At 40.3% G+C, this 26,641-nt stretch overlaps 1 protein-coding gene across 11 annotated transcripts in view; it reads left to right on the top strand.

Annotated features, from left to right (window-relative positions):
• Positions 1-26,641, top strand: part of IL1RAPL2 (interleukin 1 receptor accessory protein like 2) — a 419,062-nt gene that overhangs the window by 387,388 nt on the left and 5,033 nt on the right. For 9 of the 11 annotated variants that reach the window (XM_064669936.1, XM_064669938.1, XM_064669939.1 and 6 more), the window contains 4 exons: positions 918-1,047; positions 7,363-7,508; positions 13,784-13,927; positions 17,671-17,841. In XM_064669936.1, coding sequence (XP_064526006.1) covers positions 918-1,047; positions 7,363-7,508; positions 13,784-13,927; positions 17,671-17,841 — 591 coding nt within the window. Of the gene's footprint in view, positions 1-917; positions 1,048-7,362; positions 7,509-13,783; positions 13,928-17,670; positions 17,842-25,182; positions 25,948-26,641 lie in introns of those variants that run through there. The other 2 variants (XM_064669946.1, XM_064669944.1) reach the window with 2 other exon arrangements.

A 26,641-nucleotide genomic window follows, 5' to 3' on the forward strand; every position in this document is an offset into this window, starting at 1 on the left:
TGCAGGAGCTGTATTTTCATACCAAGGGAATGGGCATGTTTCTCATGAATTTCCTGTCTTGTTTGAGGTTTTTCTGGGGGTTTTTGTTGGTTTGGTTTTTTTTGTCTTCTGCAGTCAGACGACCATCTGTCCTGGCAGTGTAAGCACAGTCCTGGACTACCTAACATAGTTAGAGCTGTAGCCAAACTAAATCCCATCTAAATGCTGAATTCTCAAAGAGAAAAGAAACCTGATTAGTTTCCAAGTTTTAATTTCTTTCTTTTGGAAGTATTATTGCAGAGCTGAAAGGAAGAGGTTCTTTAGTCTATTGCTTAAATAATGCTTTGAAGTTTGGTCCTTTGCCAAATGCCTGTTGACAGTAACATCAGTGTTGGTGCTCACTGGCATCATGTATTTCTTGGGAATCTTTAAAAACTCTCTGAGCAGCTTACCATGACTTCATTAACATTTGATTTCTATCTAAATGAGGAAGAAATTATTCCTGTGTCTTTTTTATGGTGGGAGCAGTAGTTCAGTGATTTACCTGCCATATAGAGATGAATCCCCACTCCTGGTAGAGATCCCAGGAGTCTAACAGAGGGGTCATCTCTTTCTTTTTGACAACCAGTTTGACATCACCTTATGTTGCCACCATTTCCATACCTTCTCATTGTTCACATAGTATCTTTCTTCTGGGAAAAATTAAATGATAGATAACCTCAGGGTTTCATTTCACAGCTATTTCGTGTAGATGGAAATCAACATTACTCTTTTTCCTACTTTATAGTTATTCCTTCTTTTTTTTCCTTCCAATTTTAAACGAGGAGCTTTATCTGAGGTGTCGAGATTTCTTATATTCTTATTTTCTTATATTCTTATATTCTCTCACTAGTAGCTATGACATAGTCTCTAACCTTTTCTCTTCTTTTTGTCCTCAGGAAACCCACTGACTGTGGCCTGCAAAGCTTTCTTTGGATTCAGTGGAGAATCAGGCCCCATGATCTACTGGATGAAAGGGGAGAAATTCATAGAAGAATTGGAAGGTCACATTAGAGAAGGAGAAGTCAGGTACTTTTTAGATTATTTACTGTTAAACTTATTGTATGCCCCAAAAGCCTGTTGGGTTTTCTTAACAGGTTTTTAATTGAAAGTGAAAATGTTTTTCTGTCTAAAGAGTGATTAATGACTTGGAGCCAGGGCTCTGTGATTTGCTCCCTCCCCTTTCTAAACTCTAAAGACATAGAAGATAAAGACATAGCTATCTAAGGGCCTGAAAATCTGTTATCAAATTCCCCTGGTGAGTGGTAGCTGAAGGGTCTCTCGAGTGTTCCAGGGGTTGATTTTAGCCCTGCATGGAAATGGTGCTGCCCAGTGCAGCTGTCCCATGTGGCAGCCCTTGGCAAGATGACATTCATTTCAGCATCAGTGTTCATCTTGAAGATGAATGATCCCCTGTCAAAGCCACCGTACTTTTTCTCTTCTACTGCACGTGCTGTCTGTCTGTGATGCAGCTCTCAGTTGCCTTAACCAGGACTTTCAAAGAGCAGCATTTGTTCCTCCACGCTTAACACTTAAGGGAGAGAAAGGAGTGGCTGTGTCTGATATCCAGCTTGTGCTTGGCTTGTTCCAGGTGCTGGTTATCATTTACTGTACCAGTTGTAAAGAAAACACTCACTTGTATCCCCATGAACTTCCATGGAATTTGCACTTAACAGCATCATCTTCTCTTCTTTAATAACTACCTGATTATTGTTCTTTGAGCAAAGATTAAACTATGGTTAAACTATGGGAAAAGGGGTCCCAGCTCCAATAGACACAATGAATATAGATTATAAAGAAAGCCTAGGTCTTTTCACCTTCCATTGCACATTTTTTTGATCTCGTATCTGAGTTGTTTGTTTCTTGTAAAGGTAATTTTGGAGAGCAGGCAGAGAGAGGTTCCTTTGCTTTATTACTTGATCAATAATTTGAAGTTCAGCCATTTAGCCACTGGTTATTAAGATATACTAAAATAACTGACCTAACATTGCACCTTAATTGCACAAAGATGAAATTTATTTTATATTGCCAGTGTACAGTCCTCTTTTGGGCTTCTGACCACAAAAAGCAATTATTGGAAACTTCTGCTATTGTAAGTAATCATCACTTAATGACATTGTGTCCTCTCTGGTGTGGGTATATATATATGAACAGAGTGATTTTGGTCACGTTCTTCCTCTGCATCAGAAGGACAATTTGAGTTTTGTATCTAAAGAGCATTCCAGCTTTAGCACAGTTCAAAACTTTTCCTTCATGTGCGTTTATTAATGAAAGTAAGTTTGAAAAAGCTGTTATTTGTCCTTCATTGTGCCATCTCATTACACATTCATGTTTCAAATTAATATGTGACAATTCCCTCTTCTCATTCCATTAAAATGCTTTGACTCAGTTTGCAGACCCCTCACAATTCAGTGCATCTTCTCCTCAGCAAATCTACTTATCACGTACCTAATCTCCTGTGATCACAGCCAGCATTAAAAAGAGCATTTAGCAAAACCTACTGCATCATTACCAGCAGTGCCACAGTCCTTCCCTTTTTTGATTTAGAAGTAGCTGTGGCAACTGAAGTGGTAACTTTTTGCAAATGATTCTTTTGCAGTAAGAGCTCTTGTTTATGTGTCCCATTACAGATGTGCTGCTTTAGGGAAACTAAGCAGCACTAATCATTCTGACAGTGCTCTGAGCCAGCCCACACCTTCCACCTGGTCGTATTTATTGTTGTATTTAAAAAATTGTAAAGTGTGTGTCAAATTTGATGAGCCACGTTGAACTTGCTGGTTAAATGCCTTTTCCATTCGTTTGCTTCTCTGTGGTGTTACCAGCACGTTTCTGTTTGTGTTGAGAAACTAAAAGTAGTAGGGAATTGTTACAACCAGACCAAGATACTCCAGCTTTCATTTGGAAAGCTTCTAACATTTTAACTCTGCATCCCCCATCTTAAATCAGTTCACAAACTTAGTAGCATTCTGAATTTTTGGTGCTGTCCCTACCCTGGACCGTGCCCATCTGTTGTGTTGCTGGATTTTCTGTATATGATGAGAGTTCAGGTTTGCAAATCAATGCAGTGTGGGAGTACAAACCCCCCATCCCTAGTTTGCATCCTCCAGTGTGCATGGTTAGCAGCCACTGCTGTTATGAAAGCACTGAAACAAGGGTGCACTTAACTTCAGCATTCCTGTTCAAATCAAACCCATGAAACTGGGGGGTTTTTTTGTAACCACACTTCACTATGAGTAATATTTGTGTAATTCTGGACTTCCTGTTATTTATTAGACCTTGTTCCAAAGCCTCATAATAAAAAGCAACTAATCAGCATTGCAGGACTAAGAGGCAATGACCCTCTCCCTAAGCTGCTTCCTTGCCTTCCCTTGAATTAAGATCCCCAGGTGTTAGATATGCGTGGGGGGAAAGGAGAAAGAGGCTTTGCTTGCCAGGTGGGCTTTTCACAGCGGTAGTAAAAATGTCATGTAAATTGAACCAGGGCTATTAATGAAGGAATCAGAGTCTTTAAGCCTGTCTTCAGAGTTGTCAGTTGTACCTAATTATCAAAGGAGCCCACAGCAAATTTCAACACCGTCTCTCTGCCGTGGCAAAGTATTTTCAGACATAAATCTTACTCTCCCAGCCACCTATGAGTTGCTTCTTTTTCTTCTTCAGGCAACACTGCCAAACAGTTTGCAGTTGCCTCATAATGCACGTCTTATAAAGTATGTTTGTCCTTGTTTTTTCTGTCTTGTCCATTTCTAGAGTAGTAATAGTTTAACTCCTTCTAGTGCCATGAAAAGAGGTGAATGAATACATTTTGAACGGCAGCTTTATTTCTTCAGATTAATTTACCACCCACAGAAGTCAACTGATGGTTACAAAATGCTCAGACAAGATGAGGTTATGTTGTATTTTGTTAGGAGGGGGTGCTGAGGGCGGGAGACAGAATTCCCACCACTGCCTGGCCAGTGTCCTGGGTACTTGGCAGAGAAGTATGGAAATGACAGCCCTCTCCTGAAAAGCTTATATTGCTTAAGTAGACAATTTCTGGGCAAAGAATAAGAAACACGATGCAGGAAAGTGAGAGGGAAGATCATTGTGCCATGTTGCCAGTTGAACTGCTTTGCTTTGGAGAGGTACTTATGTACTCACAGGTCTGTCCTTTCATCTACAGCCTATTGTTAAGGAGTAGAAGGAAGGCAGTAGAGTTCATAGCCCTGTTCACTGTCCATATCCTCAGCTATATAAGGAATGAAAATATCCTTTCTGCTAAGTCCCATCTCACATGCAGGTTAGTAAAGATTTGGAAGTAATGCCTTGGTCTTGCAAAGAGACCCAGGTGAGGCTTTCTTAGGGCCCTTACATCTTTGATCATACACAGCCTAAAAATTTTAGGAAAATATGGTCTCAAAGGAAAAGTCTTTTAACTTCAGATTCAACTTAGTGCACACATGCATTGGAAAAAATATGACAAAAGATTTGAAAAATCCAAACTGTTGGATAATTTTCAAAGAAAACATTTGTATTCTGAAATGGCACTTCCTTTTTTTAAAAAATCATATTCTTAACTGAAAAACATTCACTAGACAAAATGTTTTGATTCAGCTCAAATAAAATGCTTCAGCTTGAAGGAAAAGAAGGCACTGTATTGTTTTTACTTCACCCACCTTTTCTTTCTCTCTTTCTATCCTGTTTGTTGTGAGTTGTCAAGTGCCATTGATTTAGCAATGTATTAAATGATGTAATTACTCTTAGTTTGTTCAGCAAACCAGAAAAAGCAAGCTGTTATTTTCTCAACTTGTGAGAGCTGGCATGTGTTGACAGTGTTGCTGGTGAAGTTTCCCCCATTTCAGACAGGGACAGAGCTTCATCTTCGGGGTGTGCAGAAAATGCTGTTGGACCTGTAAGGTCTTACTTGTTACTCTGTTCCTTTTCTAACCCAAAAATATTGTGCTCAGTGTTCTCTGAACCAACCACAAAATGCAATTAATTAAAGGCTGTACACATATTGAAAAAATGTAGGTGACCAACTGTGTATTTCCAGGCAATAATGAATCATTAGCTGTAGAGTACTGGTTAAAAGAAAAAAGAAGAAAAACAAAAAAGCAGGAATTAAAGGTTCAACACCACCAAGAGCATTCTGTGCTTTGCTGCCAGCATAATGCTTAAATGTTTGTCAGCATTTTCATGATAGATCTCATTCTAAAGAGTTCCCTTACTAAAGATTGCAATTAGAAGTAAGATAAGTGGAAAAAATTCTCAGTTCAAATGCATATTCTTTGTTTTATGAAAGCTCCTTTTTAGCTGATCATGTATTATTTAAATTTAGGTTAAGGGTCAGTTATTTTAAATAAATATAGTTTGGATATAGTTCAAAATAATAGTTTCTTTTATTTTAATTGTAATCTGTCTTCATTTTTTTTCTGTGTAAAATATCCTGATTATAGGATAAATACAAGACAATCGGAACACTGACAAAGTGCTCCAGATTAATGTCCCAGATATCATCTCTGTTAAGGATTATATAGTTCTTGCAGCAGGATTTGTAGGCCAAAATTTGTCAGGCATATTGTTTACCAGCAGAGGAGAAAGACTTTCCTGAGTCTTTATATAGCTAGCAGATTAATAGGTAGATGAGAATTGATTTATCTGACTCTCAATTATTTAGGCTGAGTCTGCAAACAGACCAGGCTTTCCAAGGAGGTTTCTTTTCTGACCAGAAATGATGCAAATTCAACTTTTCTTCAATAATTTCACCACTTGGACTCTGGACTAGAATTAAAAAAATTAAAAAAAAACCAAAACAAAACAAAAAAAAAGAACACCCAAAAAACCATAATAAATGAGAGTTTATTTGCAAAAAAAGATGAAATCTAAGTTTCCAAATGCAACACACACACACACGTTTTTAAACTAATGATTTTTCCCCTTGCTTTTTTGCAAGTTACACAGCCACAGTGAAAGAGGCTGAATCGTTGTGGATGCTCTGGTACATCTTCTGAGTTCTGTCAGATCCCACATGCCTTTAGAGGCTGTGTGCTGTATGAAATCTTACTGTAAAGATGTGGTTTATAGCAGTCAGGATTCTATTTTTCATTGTCTAGTGCAATTCTCTCATACTTCTCTTCTGATTTGTTTTCAAATTCGGAGTGTTATGTGAACTCACATACATAAGAAAATGTGTGTGTGCATCGGAAACTCCAAAACTCTCTGTTATGGTTTATAATAGAGAAGTTTGGGGTTTGCTCTTTACTGACAAATGTTAAGGTCTCCAGCAGCAGTTTCTGCCCAGAGCAGGCAGCGCTCCCATTAGTTACTTCCTGCCCAGTTGCCTCCCTTTGGTCTCTGGAGAAAATATTTCATCTTTGGGGAACCTGGATTTTATTTATACCTTTACCTCACAGTGCTGTAAACAGCCTTTTCAGAGAAAAGACTCACTGAAGTGCAGCGTGCAGTGGTGAGTTCACAGGTGTCTGCCAGGGCACCCCACATCTTGTGTTTACCCCCTTCACGTTAAGCAGCAGTACACAAACAGGATCAAATGAACCTGGTAGATTTTACTTGACGTTACATTTCCTTTATCAAAGGAGCAGCAACTTTTCCTTGAACAAGTGATAAGCCTTTTGAGAGAATAGGGTATTGTATTTTTAGACTTAATGTCAGCAGCAGAAAACACTTGCATTTACTTTGCATTCTTTTTAATGTTCACACGAGAACAATGACATGAAAAGACTGTACCTCTGGCCTGAAAGTCTGCTAGAACTTTCTATTCCCTTTGTGGGGATTTTGCATGTCTCCTCTGTCCTCTCAGAGGAGCAGAGAGCTCTTGTTCTTGACACTATTCCCTTTTAAAGTGAGGATCTAGCCCCAGAAAATAGAGGAAAGTTACAGGGAGTAGCACAGCTCCTTTTGTTAGGTTTCCAGACTGCATTAAAATGTATTACAATACCCAGCCTTTAAAATACTGCCTTATAATTTGTTCTGTGATGGCTTCATAGCACATATTTGCTTCTGGAAAATGGATATTTACTGCTTCTTTTAAAAGAAGCATTGTTTTTAACATTTAATTCTGATGGAGCCAATGTAAACAAGCCACGTGCAACCATTGCACTCATGGCCACTCTTCCTTTACTTAGTTTAGCTCCTCACTAGACATGGAAGGAGAAAGAGGTTTTTGGTGATCATGAAAGATGCCTCTGAGAAGTCTTTCAGGCAGCATGAGTCTCCTTCTAAATCCTTCTCCTGGAGTGAAGGAGGCCAAGGGACACCGTCTGTCTTGTGCTGAGAAATAATGGTTCTTTTCAAAGTCTTCCACCCATATGAATTCAGCTAAAGCAAAGCCTGTATCCTTCCTTTCAGACTCCTCAGAGAACACCTTGGAGAAAAGGAAGTTGAGTTGACATTGATCTTTGATGCTGTAGGGGAGGCAGACCTGGCTAACTACACGTGTCATGTGGAAAACAGAAATGGCCGGAAACACGCCAGTGTCCTTCTGCGCAAGAAAGGTAATTCTCTCCATTTCATTATCTGTGCTCTTGCCCCTCGCAGCAGCAACAGGTCAGCCAGAGGCCCTGCTGACCTCTCTGAGCCAGGCTGGACTCCTGTGTGCCTGCTTGGAGCTGAAGTAGGCTTGTGTACAGCTTCAGTTTACCACTTGTGAAAAAAAAAATAATAAAAATCATTAATTGTTCTTTAGTGTCTAGCTATTCAGCCTTGAAGGTGATGCACTTGCTTGGAATACAGTCACTCATAAAGCACCAATATGATCAGTGGAAGTATTTTGGTCTAAACAACCTATGAATTTGACCCAGAGCTGACTGACTAGGTCAGCGGTAATTGTGTGATAGAGTTAAAATGTGGATTTCTTAGAACGGGTACCTTGGCAGGGAGGTCAGATGTTCTCGTATTTCTCCACTTCCTGGCTTTATGTTTTAAATGGAAAACTTTAAACTGTCACCATGCATTTAGATTTGTAACTGCATTGAGGATGAAAAACATTGCAATGGGAGCTACAAATTGATGGAGAATTACCCCATCGTGGTTGTCTTGCTTGATACTGCTCCTGAATTGGGAATACCACTACAGACAAGATATCATAGCAGAAAGGAAACCATTTGGATTTGAATGTGCCAAATTAAAAGGTGCTACTATGCACTGCTGTTTGGAGAAGTCATTATCGTAAAGAGTTTAACAGTTCCTCATTACAGTTCTTATGTTGTTTGTTCAATCACCTCTCCTATTCATAAGTAGGGTGGCATTTAAATTTGATGGTGATCTCTCTAAGATACAGTATATCAGGCAATACAAAAGCTCTAAGAAAAGCAAAGGAAGGTTACACACTCAGGAGAAAGCTGTTATGTGAAACTACAAAGCCATCAGCACGGGAGATTGACTAAAGAGTTAATACATTGTCCAGATTTCTGCCATCATTCCTGGCTGTAAATTATTTTGCCAAAAGCAGAGAAGAAGAAATGTTTTCGTGAGGCAAACCTGAAGGTGCAGTTCCAGTCCTTTGTGTGTTTTCACTATGGCAAAGCATGTGCTTCTCAGCAGGTTCTGGGTTACAGTGTTAATTGAAAAGGCAGTGCTCTCCATGGTCACAGATGCAGCAAAATCCCATAGAAGTGTCACCATTTGGAGAAGGTTCAAATACACTGTTAGTACCTGAGCATGCTGCAGATTGACTTTGGAGCCTAAGGTAGACATCACCATGGGACAAATGAACTAAGAGTCAGGTGGAAGAATAAGAAGAGCAGCCAAGGCCTCTCTAGATGGGGCGTCACAGTTCTGGAAAACATCCCTAGTCATTAGTTCCCCCTGAAGGCATGCTGGATGCTAAGCACTGTGTTTGATGGCTGTAATCTGTATCAAATGAAAGGTGAGGGAGGTGTGGTATTGAGACAAAAAAGGGCTATGAGGGAAAGGAAACTTTTGGGTCAGTGTCCTCTTTTTTTGCTATTCTTTCATGTGACCCACAGGTTTTATGTGTGGAAGTAGAGTATGCAGTCCTGTCAGAATCAGCTGAATCAAGTTCTACTTACTCTATTCCCTCTATACATAAGAGCTTTACATCCTCCTAGAAAGAAGGGCATAACATAGGTTATATTTTACACTAATAAGAAAAATAAGGAAAAAAAACCCAGAAGTTGTAAACCACTCTGAGAAACAAGGTTCCACAGTTGTGGTGTGGAGTACACACAAATGTATATTCAGCATGGGTGAGGGAAAAGCTGTGAATGATGCCTACCTGGACTTTAGTAAAGCCTTTGAGACTGTTTTGCACAGCATTCTCCTGGAGAAACTGGCTGCTCACAGCTTGAATGGGTGCACTGCTGGCTGGGTAAAGAAACTGGCTGGATGGCCAGGCCCAGAGAGGGGTGGTGTGTGGAGTTAAATCCAGTTGGCAGCCAGTCACAGGTGATGTTCCCCAGGGATCAGTACAGAGGCCAGTCCTATTTAATATCTTTATGAATGATCTGGACAAGGGAATCAAGTGCACCCTCAGTCAGTTTGCAGACAACACCAAGTTGGGCAGGAATGTTGATCTAGCAGATCATTTTACTCTCTACTACACACATACATACATACACACAGGAGGGTAGGAAGGCTCTGCAGAGGGATCTGGACTGGCTGGATCAATGGGATGAGGGCAATTATATGAGGTTCAACAAGGCAAAGTGCCAGGTCCTGCCCTTAGGTCACAACAACCCCCTGCAGCACTGCAGGCTGGGGCAGAGTAAAAAAGCTGCCTGGGGAAAAGGACTTGGGAGTGCTGGAGTCACCATCCCTGAAGGGATTTATAAGTCATGTAGATGTGGCACTTGGGGACATGGTTTAGTGGTGGGCTTGGCAGTGCTGGGTTAACAGCTGGGCTCAATCATCTTAGAGGTCTTTTCCAACCAAAACGATTCTATGATTCTATGATCTAAAGTGACAGGTTGTCACAACTTTAATTAAGGAGTCTGGTCATCATGATGAAGGATTAGCCTCTTCAGTGCAAAAAGCATTCTACCTTTCCTTCTACTGAACCTCATAAATATACAACTGATAGTTAGTGTATCTATGTTGGCACTGTTAAATGTTCTTCTGTGTGCATATATTAGAATAACAAGGCTAGGTTTATTTATAACAAAAAAATGCAGATATTTCAGAGCTCTGCTGAAATTATGGAAGAAGCACTGCTGAATACAGAATTTGGAGGTGGAAAAGATCACTTTGCAGCTACTATTTCATTTCTCTCTGCACTGTGGCTGTAAAAAACTTATATTCCCCTCAGGCATTCTCAATAGTTGATTTTCAAGCTATTAAAGTGTCATTTAAAATAACCACTGTATTTTACTGTGTCCTTTGACTGCCTGTCCCATTGTCCTGTTTGTTATTTATTAAGTTCTTAAAAATACTTGACCAAACTTTTCCTTTCTGCAACTTGATTTAATAACTTCTTATCCTAGCTTTCTCCAACTTGGATTTGACTGTATTCATGAGCCAGGAAATACTACTGTACTTACTGACCTGGGACAAGATTTAGAGCAGGACTGGTAGAAAGCTGTTGACCAACACCCCTTCTGTATATCAAAGAAAGGACCATGGATTTCTGTTGCAATGTGCTGCAGCTTTCCAGGTGCTGAGGCAAAGCAGCAGCACAGATCTCTCAGCCAGAGAAATCCCCTCCCTCCAAAGTCTTACCTCTTAAGAGCTGCATTATCATGTTTGACAAGAGGCATTTTTAGCTCTGTTTTGTCTCCAGGCTGACACAGTGCTGTGGTTTAAACCTGCCCTCTCCTCAAAGGTGTGATTGCAGCATGTCAGGTCTACAAAAGGTGGCATTAGTCATGAGTCCTGCTAAACCAGGAAGGCTTATGTAAAAAAACAGGAATAAACCCCAAATCCAAGCTGTAGATTAGTATAGGAGTTTCTATAGTTCCTGTTTTGTCATCAGATGGTTATTTTTAACACATATTTTGCTTTAAAAAAGTAACATTAACTGTTCAGGTATTTAAGGTAAGATATATTGAAGTCTTTTGCTGTATTAGTGGTATGGTCCTCACGAATCCTCAGGAGAATACAGGAGTGCTGTCTGCATAGCACCAGTGTACCAATAGCCCCAGAGCACGTGTCATCATTTATGATTATTTTCATTGGGCTTTTTTGACTGAAAAAGAACAAAATCCAGTTATAAACACCCAAAGTTACCAATGCAAAGATAGAATCAGTCATGCTGAGACCTGAATACCACTGTCTGCTGTCACATTCTTCTTTACTGACTTAATTCAAGACTGCATTGTTACTTCTTTCTAGTAGTTCAGAAATAAGTTCTGGGCAACCCTGGGTTTGGTTAGCTTTTATTTTTTGTTTCTGTATGCTGTCCTAGCATATTTGATGCTCAAATTACATGGAAATGCAATATACACCCACTTGTCCCTTAGTTGTGGGAATGGTTCAGGATTCCCTTCAAAAGAATTTGACAACAGTCCAGTATTTTAGTGGTTGAAGTCTACATAGTCTATAATATAACTGTACTGGAAGATGAAAAGTTTGTCAGGAACTGCAGAATAAAATCAAGCCAGGCTATTAGTGGAAAGAAGCAGTGAATTGAGATAAAAGTAAATATTATGACTTTTGTTCATGATTTATTTCAAGGAGGCTGCCTTTAATCAAGACATGCAGGGAACTAATTTTGGGGTTTTTTTGATACTGATGTAATACTAAATTATGAGGAACTTCTAAAATATATTTGTCTCTCATTTATTGGGTGTTAGGAGACTTTTGCTATTTTAAAGACCATAATCCTCTGTAACATGTTGTGGGAAGGTCCTTCTACATTATTTTACAGAATATTATTATTTGCTAGTTTTCAGTCACTGTTATAGCAGAAAGGCCAGATTCTCCTCCTTTCTTAATGTTGGAAATGCTACCTTCCTTATTGACCTCAATGAGGACCACTTGAGGAGGAAAGAGTTAATCAGAGGCTGAGTCTAAGCTACAGTAGGCAAGAAAACTGAACGTTCTGGGTTTTTCTCTTTGTCTCCACCTTGAAATGGAATTAAGGAGCTCAAAAGCCCTGTTTTCTTCCTCTTTATGTGTGGACTCTAGAAGAGTTTATGGTGCAGAAGGACAACTACAGGACATGTGAAAGCAGATCAGTTTTACCTTTTGAGCTGGATTTTGTGGTTTTGCTTAATATCCTGCCATTCCCCCCAAAAGTGGACACAAGTCAGAGCTCCTATGTCGGCTGCAAGGCTGAGCATTTTCTCTCCTTCCAAGCTGGCAGCTTTGCCATCATCTCAGTTTCCTAGCAAAGAAGATTCAGTGCAACAAAAAAATATTTTTTCCCCAAAAAGTGACTTTAACCAACTCTGTTCTCCATTTGCCCAGATTTATCCCCAGAGCATATGCTAAGCTTTATCAGGCAGGGTAATAAAAGTCCCATGAATTCCCTGTGTTCTCACAGAGATTAAATAGCTATTATAGTAGACTTTTTCCATCTATTAGTCCATGACTTCTTGCCAGCCAGACATCAGAGATACTGTAAACTGGGAATAGCTTGACATCTGATGTTAATTATTGAAATACGAGGCTTGGCGAGGCAAGAATAACCCCAAAAGATACACAACTAATTTGCTTTTTATCTTGAAAATGACACAAATGACATACGAGTAATTTTTTCTGACCTAAGTTTTAGAAGCGTAAAGATCACAAAAACTTTGTCTCGCCTGTATTAGTTTTGCAACTTCTCGTTGTATTTATCACAGCAGCAAATATCTTCATGACGTCTTATCTGAACTAATATAGAATGCTACAGTCAAATTGTCATCCTCTGTCTTTTATGGCTAAATAATATGCCAGGCAGTGTTAGGAGCAGTATTACATTCAGAGGACATTTCAGGCTAAAAAGCAATGCTGTTCAAGTTAATGTCTTACATCAAATGGAGCTCTGGACTGGTAATCAAGGGGTTTTATCCCATTCTGTCATTGATTTGCTGAGTGACCTTGAACATGTTGCTTCTCTTTTCTATGCCTCTGTTTCCCTGTAAAAGTTGGATCACTCTGTTTGGATGAATTTGTGAATCATTGCTTGTGATGTTTCCTAATAAAAGCATCCCAGTAGGAAATTTTGACTAGCACTAGTTCCCATTAAAGTATAATGTGTACTCTACAAGCATGTGAGAACTTTGTTAGTAGCCATCACAATTCAAATGAAGTGGCTCTTGGCAGCCTGATGTGTGCTCCTGGCTTCTCATGTTATCTTGGGCTTTCTGGATGCTCCATTCATTTTCCAGTGATCCAGCTGAAGCCCTGACTTGGCAGCTCACATCACCTTGTCCACAGGCTTCACAAATATAAAACCAAAGTTGTTTAATTTGGGGGTGGGGGAATGGGGTACAATATGTCTGGTTTTATATTCCATATATATAGAATATGTCTATTCTCACATGCTGCATACAGCATTTGATGCACTTGGCCAATGCAGAAGGTTCAAACTCCACAAGCTCATTTTTATTAATCCTCTGTGTAAAATCACTACATAATTCCCATATAGAAGAATTACATATATAGTCTCAAATGCATTCCGGATTTCAGATGGTAATTCCAGATGAGTGGTAGATGGAGTAAATAAGTAAAGTTAAGTAATAGGTAATGAACAAAAATATTAGGCATTCCTAATGTTACAGTGGTTATAACTGGAAGCTGCAGAATTTTATGTGCAATTGTATGGTGGATTAGAGCAAATAAAGCTTGGAAAGATCATAACCTTGTTGTCTTTCCTTGCTAATTTTAGATTTGATCTACAAAATAGAGCTTGCTGGAGGACTGGGAGCCATCCTTCTTCTGCTTATTTTGCTCGTGACCATCTATAAGTGCTACAACATAGAGTTAATGCTGTTCTACAGACAGAACTTTGGAGGAGATGAAGCAGCTGATGGTAAGCAGTTGCACAGGAAACTTGATATATGCAGTGGAAATATTTCAGAGACCCAAAGTGGTGAAGCTTCTAGATTGAAATGAATCCCAAAAGATACCTGCTTTTAGTTCAAGTTCAAACTACTAAGCATCCAATAGTGTAAAGCCCTAAGACTTTCTCCCAAAGCCCCCTGAAATCAATTAGTCTTTTCACAGAAATATCACTGGGTCGTGCCATAAGCAAATGGGAGTCTGAAGAATTGTTCATGAGTCTGTTATAGAGACTTCAGCATCATTTGTGAACTCATTCCTTGGGGAAAGTGTTTACATTCATGTCTCCGGTGCCATATATGCCCAGGATCACTTCTCCTGAGGTCTGTACTTTATGTGGGCAGCCCTTTCACCAGGTATTCCTCGTTAAACATTTTCATTGAATTCCCATCATGCTGCCAATGACCTCCTCTGACTAGTGAGAGGTGATTGTTATCAAGGCTAACTAGTTACCTCAGTTAATTGGGAGACTGTAAACAACTTAGTGGAAATGTAAAACTTCCCTGGGGAGTATGTTGGGGAATAAACTAGGCTGTTTTCCATTTTTATTTCCTCACCTTCCCTCTCACTAGCTTATATTCTGTTTGGTGCCTAAAGCTAAAGTTGTATTTTTAAATGGCAGCTTTAATTCTGTGAATTAATTTAATTCTCTGAATTCTATTCTGAATATAGAACATTCCTGCTCCTATGCAGCTGGAGTAAGCCCTGTAAACTAAATCCAGATATTTCTAATTAAATCCTATTATTATGTTCTTAACACATATCATAATTAATATGTTATTAATATGCATCTAAGTAGTATCTGCTAAAGATCTGAAGTACAGTGTTGAATACAGGTACTTGCCATAGTCCACTGCAACACTTAATGAGCCACAGAAGCACTCTGGAATGCTACATCTAGAAACTATAATGTGTTTGAAAAAAGAGCAGGGAACACATTACCCGTACTGCCAAAACAATGTGTAGTTGCATAGACATGTTCCTTTCTGCAGTTAGTGTTACTGTTATCACAGTAATAAATGTTTCACACTGGGTAGATATGGTGTGAAAATGTTCCACTACAATGAAATCCGTGGGCGTTTTGGAGAATGGATGGAATGACATCTAGGAGATTTTAGAATAAGGAACAATAAATAGCAGGACTAGAGGTCAGGAAACTGGCTCCTTTGCAATCTTCATATGTGACTGGCAAAACATGAAATTATGGGGTTTTTTCATGCTATATGATACTGCACAATATTTATGCTGGTACCTAGGAGAAAGTGAAGGGTGGGATTATTTGGAAAGTACTTTGCCTCTAACTCTTTAGGATTATAGCAACACGACTTCCCTGGCTCACCCCAACAAAAAGTGATAACTTCCTTCAGCCTGCTTTGATTAATTTATCTTGTATTTTCAGTGTGAAGCTGCTGCATTTTTATTAATGTAACTTTTTTGGTTCAATCACTTTTTAATTTATGAAACAGTATTGTTTTCTGGTTGTTTAGAGGAAGCCCCATGAGTACATAGGGTATTTTGTGTGCATGTTAATTCTGAAAACAACCTTTTATTTTTCCAGTGCATGATTGTAGACCTACTGCAGCTTTGTGTCACATTCTGATCCTGCAGAACAAAAGATGGAGGCAGAATGTTACTGAACTCAAAGCATATATGGGGATGTTTTTACTAATGCAGGCTATAGTGGGATTGTACAGAGCTCCTATGAGCAGTCAGCTATATTGATGCAATTGCAGGGTCATTTTCCATTTATACATGTATTTCTTTAAAAAAGATTTGGAAACTCAACAGATTTGCTTTATTCCTATTTCTAAAAATACCCTATGTAAGCAATGCTGGATGCATTCACTTCCTTTATTGTGTGTAGCATTGCTTTTAGAGAAAATGACACTGAGGATTAAAGGACCCATTTAGAAATTGGCTCCAAACAGTGCTGCTTCCAGAGCACTCAAAGCAAGTGGTAGGCAAGCGTGGACAGGTCCTTCTGCTCTGTCCTGTGTGTGTGAAGCTCGTGAAGAGGGAGTTGAGACCATGGAGATGTAACAGAAGTGTGCAAGTCTCAGGAGCTCGGGGGAACTGGTTCTGTCTGCATCTTGCTCACTTGTGCTGTGAGCAGAGGTGACTGGAGAGGGCAGCTGTGCCCACGCAGCTGGAAGGGGTTGGAAGCTCTGGGACCACCGGCACACGGATGTGTGGCTTTCACGCTGCTCCGCGGCCACGTCAGGGCTCTGCTGCCTCTGCAGAGCTCGCAGACGTTTGCAGGGATGTTGCCTCTAGGATCACTTGGTGCCTGGCATCTCTTAAAAGGTTTTGGCAGGCTTCATTATGGACAGGGGAGTAGGTTTTGGACAGGCTTCCAAAGCTGACTGGCCTGTTGATTTCAGAGGAATATCAGCAAGCCAGGTGGACATCCTCCATCCTCCCCTACAGCTACGGTGACACTAGGCAAATTGCCTTTTACAAATATATAATTATTCACATGCTTTGACTGTAGCTCTGCCCCTCATGGGTCTGGCTTTGTGTCAAAAATTATAAGTAACCATCATTTCAAGGTCATCAAGGAAAATATTGTATTACGATTAGGGTTTTTTTTCTTTTTGTCAGAATATATTGATGATTTTTAACTGCTGTAATTATCTTTCATGTGCACTATTCTTTACAGATAATTGGTACTCAGAAACCCTCCATTCATGCAGTTTTGTTCTCACAACTATTTGATTTTTCATTTTCTGTAAATAATGGCAGCTGTGCTCTTCCCTGGAGACTGAATTGCTGAAGGTTGACTTTTCCGATACACTGTTTTCCATTACTGCAGAGGAATAGGAAAGAGAAATGTCACTAAGACAGTCTGATGCCAGCATGGATCCTGAGCTCAGTAGTGGATCACTTCTGTTCCTGGCATGGTCACCAGCTCTTAGCTCCACGTTTCAGAAGCAGAGCTGGAGACAAGCCCCAGTGCTGTGCGGGAGGAAGAGGAGGAGGTGTATTGCCCTTTCTATCCACCTTTGGATGAGGTTTTGCATCCACTCCTGAGCTGCAAGGAGAATGGAGGGGCAAGTCTCCCCCTAAGCCCCATTGCTCTGAGAATTATTTCTCTCTCTCAAACTGTGAGCTCCAAATATTTCAAATGTCCTGGGTCAAGTGACCTCTAAAATTATTACATTGATTTTTAAAAGTACAGGGCTTTCTGAAAAAAATGCTTTAAACTGTTTGTATCTGGCGTTGTTTTTTTGCATAGTCAGTATTCATTGGGTTAAGTCATTTCTGTTCTCACTTGTGAGAGGAAGTTTTCCTTGCTCAAAACTTTCCAGGCACAAAAACTTTTCCAAGTTCAAAACTTTCACATAATCCTAGCACTCTTGAGGCATAGGAATTGAAAGATTTCCATTAGCAATATGTAAAGGATTAAAATTAAAACTTTCAGCTTTAGTCTTTTGTATCAAAATCTTGCCCATGACCTTGTCAGCTGTGACATGGGTCTGACCACATGGAGCAGAGTTACTGCTCCACATGCAGAAGAAAACTGAAAGGATATCCTTTGTCTGGATCCGTAAAATTTCTCTCTGGAAGCCAGATTATATGTTCCTGTGAAAAGTCCCAGTTTTGTTGGGAAATGCCTGGTCATTTCAAGGAATAATACAATTTCCTAGTACTGTCCTGTATTTTTTCTAGTGCTCTTGCAAACAGCCAGCTGAACATTAATTTGTTTTCTTGCAGACAACAAGGAATACGATGCATATCTTTCATACACCAAAGTGGATCCCGATGCGTTAGATCGTGACACCAATGAAGAGGAGCAGTTTGCACTTGAAATTCTGCCAGATGTTCTGGAAAAGCACTATGGATACAAGCTCTTCATTCCGGATAGGGACCTGATCCCTAGTGGAAGTAAGTATTTCTGACCTTTCTGTTTTGTTTCTCTCTGATGTGTCACAAAGGCCTGGACTGGGTGACAGTTACCAGAGGAAAACCTCTCTTTGGGAAGTGGTTGCAAGGATTGGAAAAGTTTCCTCAGCACTGCAAATTCAAGCTCTATGTTAGAGCTTGTTCGTGCATTGCTGAAATCAATGGAACTGCCACTGGTTTCAGTGGTGGAGGAAGGAGCTGGACCTTCCTACAGGGAAGGCTGCAGCTCTTCAAGCAATACGGAGTCCAAAATGTCTATATCAGACACAGGTAACTAAGCAGGAAACTTCCTAAAAAGATTTTGTAGTCTCTGGTATGTATTGAAAATGGGATTATTATTTTTTTTCAGTGATTATTTGTTTGTCTACAGCAGCTTTACAAGTAAAAGTAATCTTTTCCATTATCTTTCTGGGTTTTTCCCTAACTTGGAAGTCTCATAAAGAGCTACAATAGTTTCTCAGTTAATGGTAAGGGTACGATTGGAGTTTTGACTGAGTGTTGAATTTCTGAGCAGTGTGAGCATTGTGTAAGTCATTGATATTGTGTAAGTAGTATTAATTATTCAGAGGACTATGTACAGCCCCATGAGCCAATACTATTTTCAATGCTGACAATGAAATACAGTTGTGCATTTCAAATCAGTTTTGCTGCCATGTCTAAAGATGCAGCACCACCTTTGGATGTCTGTACCAACAGTTAATGCTTTCCTAGTGGTAGTTACGGCATTTTTTCTACCAGGTTCATTTTTGAGCAAGTCAGAAAGACCACGAATCATATGCATGATGTTGATGAATTTTGAGTGCAGGGTATGTTTACTGCAGTACCACATTTATTTGAAATGCTACCCTTGTGGAAAAAAATCAGCATTTTTTACTACAAATTCCGTTTCCAAATCACTTCCATAAAAAAATAGTAAAAGAGAAAATGAACTTCTCTCTGTATGTGCTACTGTATAGGAAATAGGAACAAGAGAACAAAGCAATGGCTGTACTGGAACAGATGTCCCCAAACATGAAACAGCTCGAACATAGCTGCGTTAGCAACCTGCCTGCCAAAAACCTGAAACTGCCGCCTTGCTGCTGCCAAACCCCAGTGCCTGCCCCAGAAGTTAGAGCCTGTTTCTTCTTTGACATTTGAGAGAGCTGGAAGCAGAGCTCTGAATCCTGTACCACTGGGAAAGAGGAGTCAGAGCCCAGCCAGAGATCATGCAAAGTCCTGTGTAGTGGCTTGAATCGATCATGTGTGTTTGCAGCTCCTAGTTTAGAGCTGATTCCCTTTTTCTTTCTGCCCCTGCAAGGTGTGAGTTTTTCTCCCTTAGTGAGAAATTCCAGAAGGGGGACTTGGCTCATAACCTTCTTATTTCTGACAGTACAAGCAAGTAATACCAAATTTTTAGATATTATTAAGAGAAAATACAGCTTTTTCACAGAATTGTTGTAACTAGTTGTTTGATATCCAGCAATATAGCAGAGTTATACATAGCAATTATGCAAGTGAATTAAAGAATTTAAAGTTAACCCTTCAGTAACTATACTGAAGCACAAATTAATCCAAAATGAGATTCTTTTTCCCAATTGTTGTACCAGCCAACATGGTATTTTATTTTTGTCTATTTTTGTCAGTCAGGCACTCAGCAAATACTTGTCATCACTTTGGGTATTCATTAAACCTCTCTTGAAAATGTAGGGTACCTGAAAATGTCAGTTCTCATTTATGAACATTCACAGATTTAATCCCTCTTTTTTCCTCTCAAACTCACTTCTTCAGTATTATGAAAAGGCCTGATTCTAACACATGGAGCTTCAAGAACGCTTAATCAGACATAATGACAATGCAGAATAAAATGTGCCACTGAAATGAGTGTGATTTGCATGCTTTAGCTTTGAAAAAGATATGAGAGAAGGCACTTTATTTTAAGTGGGGCTAGAGGGAGGGAGAGGGGATGGGGAAGGAAGGAAGACTCGGCCTCCTGTATTTGTAAGCTCTCCGTGTGCGCTGGAGAAGTGGAATGTGGCCGTGTCCTGCCTAGTGCTCACCAGTCTCACAAGGACTTGCAGTGCTTAGTGAAGGCAGTGTGATGTAGAATGAGCCTGCTAGAAACTTCTGAGGTAAACATATTTTAGAGTGACTGTCTCAAAAATTGGCAGATACGACAAAATATATAGCTCTCCAGGGTAGATTTCTATAGAAAAATTGAGGGTTGATCACAGATATTTTTTTTATTTTAGGAAATATCTCTTCTCACATGTGCTGCGTTTCCTCATCTTTCGGTGTAAATTACTTTCAATCAATGTAATACTTTCCTACTTTGTTCTGATGTGTTTCCTTCTATATCCTGTGCGCCTCAGTGTGTGCCACTCCACTAGTGCAGCACATGAGCTGTGTTCTGTAGGACTGTTCCTACAGTCTCTGCAGTTGTGAGGTGCTGCCACAGGAGGGTGTGAACCATTGCGCTTCCTTCCTGGCATGCAGCAGTACTGACAGCTGCTCCTTGGATTTGAGAGCGAGCAAAAAATAGATTTGTTAAATAGTATTTCATTAATTTTCTTGCACAGTTCTCTGAACAACCTAAAAAGCTGACTCTGGAAAAATTCAGGGACAACTTTGATTATGTTTTTGTCCAGCTGGCTCATCACTAACCTCTGAGGAAAAGCTGTGATGGGCTCTGCATGTCCCTGTGCAGCCAAGGGGGAGATTACAGCCAGATGTGCTTTAGCTGGGATGCACCCAGCAGCCACCTCCTTCACAGTGCATGTCTGAGCTCTTCATGTCACCTCTGTGCTGAGAACCCTCTGTTTCAGGGATGTCCATGGAGCAACTGCTGCTGTCCCTGGGAGGACAGAGGTGATGGCTGTGGGGACTGAGGCCACCTCTTCACCATTGGGAAGCAGATCCCTGGCATCCAGGGTTCAGGTCAAATGAGGCTGAGTCACGTTTTGCAGTAGGTGTTTGTTTCTAAGCCCTGCCGGGATACAAATCTTATCCCAGTGGAGCATTTTGTCCTAGTGGGAGGGAAAACAGCATGAAGGATGCCAAGGGCCTCAGTGGTGCCCATCACACCATGGCCAGCAAGGACCTTTGAGGTGAATCTTGGTGCTGCCTGAGAGCAGCGTGGATGGACCCGGCTCCCCAGACTGGTGAGGTGGAAAAGGGGCTAAAGCAGCCACCGCTCCTCTGCTCTGGCTCCTGCAGAATCCCACACAGCCATGCTGGCTGGGAGGTGAAAGGGGTGACCCAGCAGGGAGATGTGACATGTAGAGTGCTGTATAAGCAGTGAGACCAAGTTTATAACCTAGGAATTGAGTTGCATATTCTGGGAAGTACTATAGCAGCTATTTGTTCACAAAGAATATGCTTTGGTCTTATCAGAGTGAGTGTTCTGCATTCTGTCGAAGCTGACAGCACATACACCTTTCTGCCTGGGCAACTTAGGCATAATTGGATATGTTAACCTGTGTAAGGAGACTGTGATCCCTGAGATGCACTTGCAGTTGTTATGGAAGTTTTTTAGCAGTTCTCATTATTTTCACCCTATTAGTTTTCAGGGCTTTTTAAACAAATCCTTTCCCACAGCAAATACTCTCAAGCCCTGTGAGTTTTTTAATTCAGTGTTAGGAGACCTGAGGAGACTGAATAGTTGGGGGTGGGGGGCCGGGGTGTGTAACAGCAATAATTACATTTTCACCTGAGCCATTTTCTGTCTGCTAAGGATGATGTGTCTGCAGAGAAAAACATCTATTTGCCCTTCACTCCTCTAAAATTGGGACTACTCAGAAGAAGATATTTTTCTCCATGGTTTCTGCAAATTATTTTAAACCCTGGAAGTGAAGAGGTCAGAATTGTCAAGTTTGATTTTTGATACCAGCAATACAAATCTATTAGAGCATCATCTAGGTGCTCTCTAAGCATATGTACATTTGGTCTTGACAGGATTGAAAAAACCACAAACAATTCACCCCAGCTCAGCCCAGGGTAAACAGATCAGGCAGTGAAAAGAACTACAGTGATAATCTTTGCTTTACCTGAAAAATGAGAAGTTCTCAGCAAAACAGGAGAGTGCCTAAGACGTGATAAAAAGCACACAACAGTCAGTATTTCAGTTCTGGCACTTTGTAGTTTTGTCTGCCTATCTGTGTGGCGTTTGCCCAGTGAATTCCAGCTTCCTGGGCTCCTGGATGAACAAAACCCAGTAGAACCATATGTCTGGAGTTCTCAAGGAGCCTTTATTAGGTATGGGATGCCATTTCTTTGGAACAGGAACAACTCCTTTCTGAAGTCCCTGGTTGTCTGCTCTGTATGAATCTTACACTTAATGCCAGGCATGGGTGAGGGTACCAGGGATAGAGAGGGATAACAGTTGAAAAAGGAAGAAATGTGAGCAAAAGCCAGAAGGGCTGGCTATCCTGTAACAGCCCACTGAAGGCCACCAAGGTGGTCAGGGAGCTGGAGCATACAGTATAAGAGGAGAGCCCAAAAGAAAAGGCCAGCAAAGACAAAGCTAAGGAGGGATCTGACTGTTATTTTTCCAGTGGACAGCACAAAGGTGAAGGCAGCTTCTTCTCAGAGGTGCACAGTTGTTGAACAAGAGGTCATAGGTATGAGTTGCAACACTGAAAATTCCATTTAAACATCTGAAAAGTTTACTCACCATGGAGGTGGTCAGAAACTGAAACAACCCAGAGACATCGAGAAACCTCCAATCTTGGAGGTCTTAAAAACATATTGGACAATGTCCTGAGCAATACCCTTCAGGCAGGATATTGAGCTGGAGACCTCCAGGGCCCCCTTCTAACCTGCATCAGTCTATGAATCTTTGATTATAAATATGCAGAATTTTGTTTCAGCCATCTATTGCCAAGACAATTTTACCAACATTACCCACTTCAGATATTTCAGTCTGCAAGGAGACATTCCCAGAACTTCCATATTTTCTATTTTCCTTCTTCCTTTACCATGTCAAATACAGAAAGTCTGATGATGGCAAGGGGAGGACTATGCTGAGAGGGCAGTGTGTCACCCTGATCTGCAGTATTTGTTTGTTTATGTTGAACTCATCAGCTGTCCCTTAGCTTATACAGGGATTGGGCTCTCTCCCAGGAGGGGCCATTTCTCTGCTCTGTGTTTCAGCAGTTCCACCTGCATTTGCTGTTCTGGTCTGAGCTAACAGAAGCAAAACATATTTAATAAATAGGAAAGCAATACATGCAGTTATTTGTATTATAATAAAGTGGTCAGATTTAGGGTTTGGGAACTATTCAGTTAGGAAGCCAGGACTGAATTGCTCTTCTATAAATAACTTCCTCAAGTGATGGTCACATTGCCAAACACAGAAAGGCTGGTTATTTTCAGACTGCCAGGAACCAGCCAGCAGGGGGTTGATGGTGGATACTCTTTGGTTCTCGTGGTGCTGGTGTTTCCCAAAAATATCCGTAGGACTTAATATGATTTCTAGTGTTTTTTCTTTCTCCCTCAACTGCTTCTGCAAATCACCTAAATCTGGTTAGTCAGTCATTTCTTTGTGTAAGCAACTCTGTATCCATGGTGTTCATTAATTTCCTTGCTCTTAGTCTGCTTGCATATTACGTTTCCTTCCAGCTTGTGGTTAATGTAGCTCATTCAAGGTTCCATAGGCAGTTATGCATGATTTAATTGCAAATGGGATGCATCGCTTGGAATTCTCTTCTTCAGTGCTTCAGACTACAGTTCAGCATTACTACATGTTGATGGTGTTTGGTGAGCACATTTGCTGTCAGGTGATCTGTCTTCATTACTCATGGACAACCATGCAAAAACGTTGTTTGGTTTGGGGTATAACATTTCTTGCTGTCCATGCTTCCTTGGGCGTTGCATTGAACATGATGCAAGGAAGTTACTGATACAGTCACTCACAATTTTAAGTTGTTGACCTATGTGATTTGCTTACATTTTGAGAACAGTTTTGTGCCATATTGCAAAATGATGTTTAAAGGAGGGGGGAAAAGGGCCAAAATTTAAAATGTTCTTTTTCAATGAAATCCAAGTGGATAATTCTCATGCTGACATCTTATTTTTACATTCTAGTTTATAATAAAAACACAGTCTTTGGGAAATAAAAGCGAGTAATCCCATACTGATTTTGTCAAGACAACTTTTTCTCCCCTCACAATGAAATGTCATTGAAGTTGACACCTCCTCAGCAAAAGTGAAGTTACAGCAAAGTTATATTTATCTGATGTAAATATGTTGCTCTGGAATCTTATAGTTGATCCTAGTTGGTGATGTCATTGCTGAAGTCCCTGTTCAGGTTTTTTTTTCTAAGTGAAACAGAACCATTGCCTGACAACTACTTCTTAGCTCACTGGAAAGGTGAAAGCAACCCTTTCTCCATCCCACACTGCAACAGAGATTGCTTGGATTCACTTGAGACAGACAACTGAAACTGCTGTATTTTGGGAAGTCTCAAATTCTGAAGTGAAATGAGAGCGGGTGATTTAGCAACTCATAGTTTATGCAGTCAGACTTGTACCACTGGAAAATACCAAGCTGGAATTTCCACAGACAGGAACCTGTCTTCCTGTGCTTTTCTTCACAGAAATGTTCAAGTTGTGCACATTGGACATATTGCAGAGTACACCCGATGGAACCACATGCTCCAGGAAATTTGTCACCAACCTTCAGTAGTAATCCCAAGCTGAAGTTATTGGGAGTACTGAGTACTTCTGGACCAGATGGCTAGAAATGTGGCTTTCCAGTTTCCTATTCGGTGTGCTTTATCCTCAGTGCACCAACAGGCCCCCTGTTCACTGGCCAAGTCCATGGAGCTATAACAGCTCCAAATGTGGAATTTGAGAGGTCACCTCATGGTCATTTGGGAAGGTGTCTGTTACTCAGCTGAGGACAGAGCTCTAACCTGTTGCAATATCCAGTAAGAAAGGTGGGCATGCCAAAATGTGGGAGAGGCACCAAGGGAAGAAATGTCCATCTGAGAAAATAGGGCTTTTTTCCTGTTGTCTTCCCACCTCTTTCCCTGATTGACTAAAGCAAAGTCTGATGAGTTTTTGACTGCGATGGTATAATGGATTATTGCTATTGAAATGATTGCCACTGGCTATTTGAAGAGATGAAAGTGGACTGATTTCTGTTTGTTTTGTTGGTTTGTGTTTGTTGGATGCATATTGGATATGCGTGGCCGTGCTTGGCACTAACCTGGACATGTGGTATTGCCCAGTGTTGTGTCCTGCAGAGAACTGTCTTGTATAAAGCAGTGTCTGAGTTGTTTGAAGGAGGGATGAATATGTCTCAGGAAAGATGCATGATAGTTTGTTGTTTTACTGTATCTTGCAGATTCAACCTCTAATGATGAAGCTTCCCACCTAAATTCTTTCTTTTTGGGAGCAGAAAGAAAGGAAGAAAATGAAGAGTCTGAGCTGTTGATACATTGGGATAATCTCTTTCCATTGTATTGAACATTTCTACCTTTCCTTAAGTTTTGTTTCACCAGTTCTGCTTATCATTTTCTCTTTGTTGCCGATTCTCTCTCCTCTCTGCTGCCTCTCCCATGGATTTTAATGTTGAATTTTTTTCATTAATGAGTAACTATTTTACACAGAACAATGTGGGGGTTTTCCTCATAAAATATTTCAAGGAAAAAAAACAAAATGTAAATGCTGCATGATTAAAGAGTCATAAACCATTAACTAAAAGTCAGGATTGTTGCATAGACATTTGTAATGTATGTGTATGTCTTAAATTTTTGTGTGTCTGTGGGATGTTTGCAATTGCCTCTTTTTTCCATTTGTGAAAGAAATTCTTCTTGCTGCTAAGTGGTGAAATAAAACATTGGTAAAGGCAGATTTGATGCTAACTATGCCTTCAGTCTCATGAAAATAAGCTATTTTAGAATGTTACTGTTGGCCTATTTTGTAGCTATTTGCTTTACTGGAAGTGGTGTGAACAAGCATGCTGTGGTATGGTGCCTGGGACTATAAAAATGAGTCTTGCAGTAACAGATGTTGATTAATGATGTTATTTGTAATTATTGTTCCTGCTAGAGGGCAGGTGTGTAAAGAGAGGCCCTGCCCTGTGCTGAGTAAAGATCTGTTCTGTGCAGCTCTTGTGTCCAAGTCTTCATTTATAACACGTGCTTTCCTCTGTTGTCAGGTGGCACATCCTCAGTAGCATGGTCAAAGAGGTTCATGTAGTTTAAAAACACAAAAAGATATCCTGTGTCGAGTGCTATGCAATCTATGAACACTCTTCTGCCCTTAGTGGGTTTTTTTTAAGTGATTTCATTTTTCTGGTCTTGACCCAAAACCCATTGAAATTTGCTGAAGTCTGTTCATTTGAATGGGTTTTGGATCAGGTCTGTAAGTAGATCTCTTTCCCATCCTGTTCCATGTCAGACCAGCGTAATTGGCTTCTCTTCCCTACCATTCCTGGGATGAGCGAAACTCAGGGAGCCAAGTCCAACTTCAAGGATATTTTGTAGTTCCATAAGCTGGCATCATGGAGCTGATGATGGGCTGGCATTTCTGCTTACACTGATCAATTGCAACTCCTTGGCATGCATGAATAAAAGAATTCTACTATTTTCTTTGTCACTGATGTCTCAACAAATAAATACCTCCAATATGTTTAAATTTTCCATTTGTTCCTGTCACTTGTGAAGTTTCTGTTAATACCTTGGGGCACATAGAAGCACAGGTTCCTGATATTAAAACAGACCATTGGGCTACAAAGAATGTTCTTGGGCTTTGTGGTCAATACCTAAAGAAGAAAGAGCTACCATGATGCTTCTATGCAA

Source organism: Pseudopipra pipra, chromosome 13, assembly GCF_036250125.1.
Source record: "Pseudopipra pipra isolate bDixPip1 chromosome 13, bDixPip1.hap1, whole genome shotgun sequence".
Taxonomy (NCBI): Eukaryota; Metazoa; Chordata; class Aves; order Passeriformes; family Pipridae; genus Pseudopipra; species Pseudopipra pipra.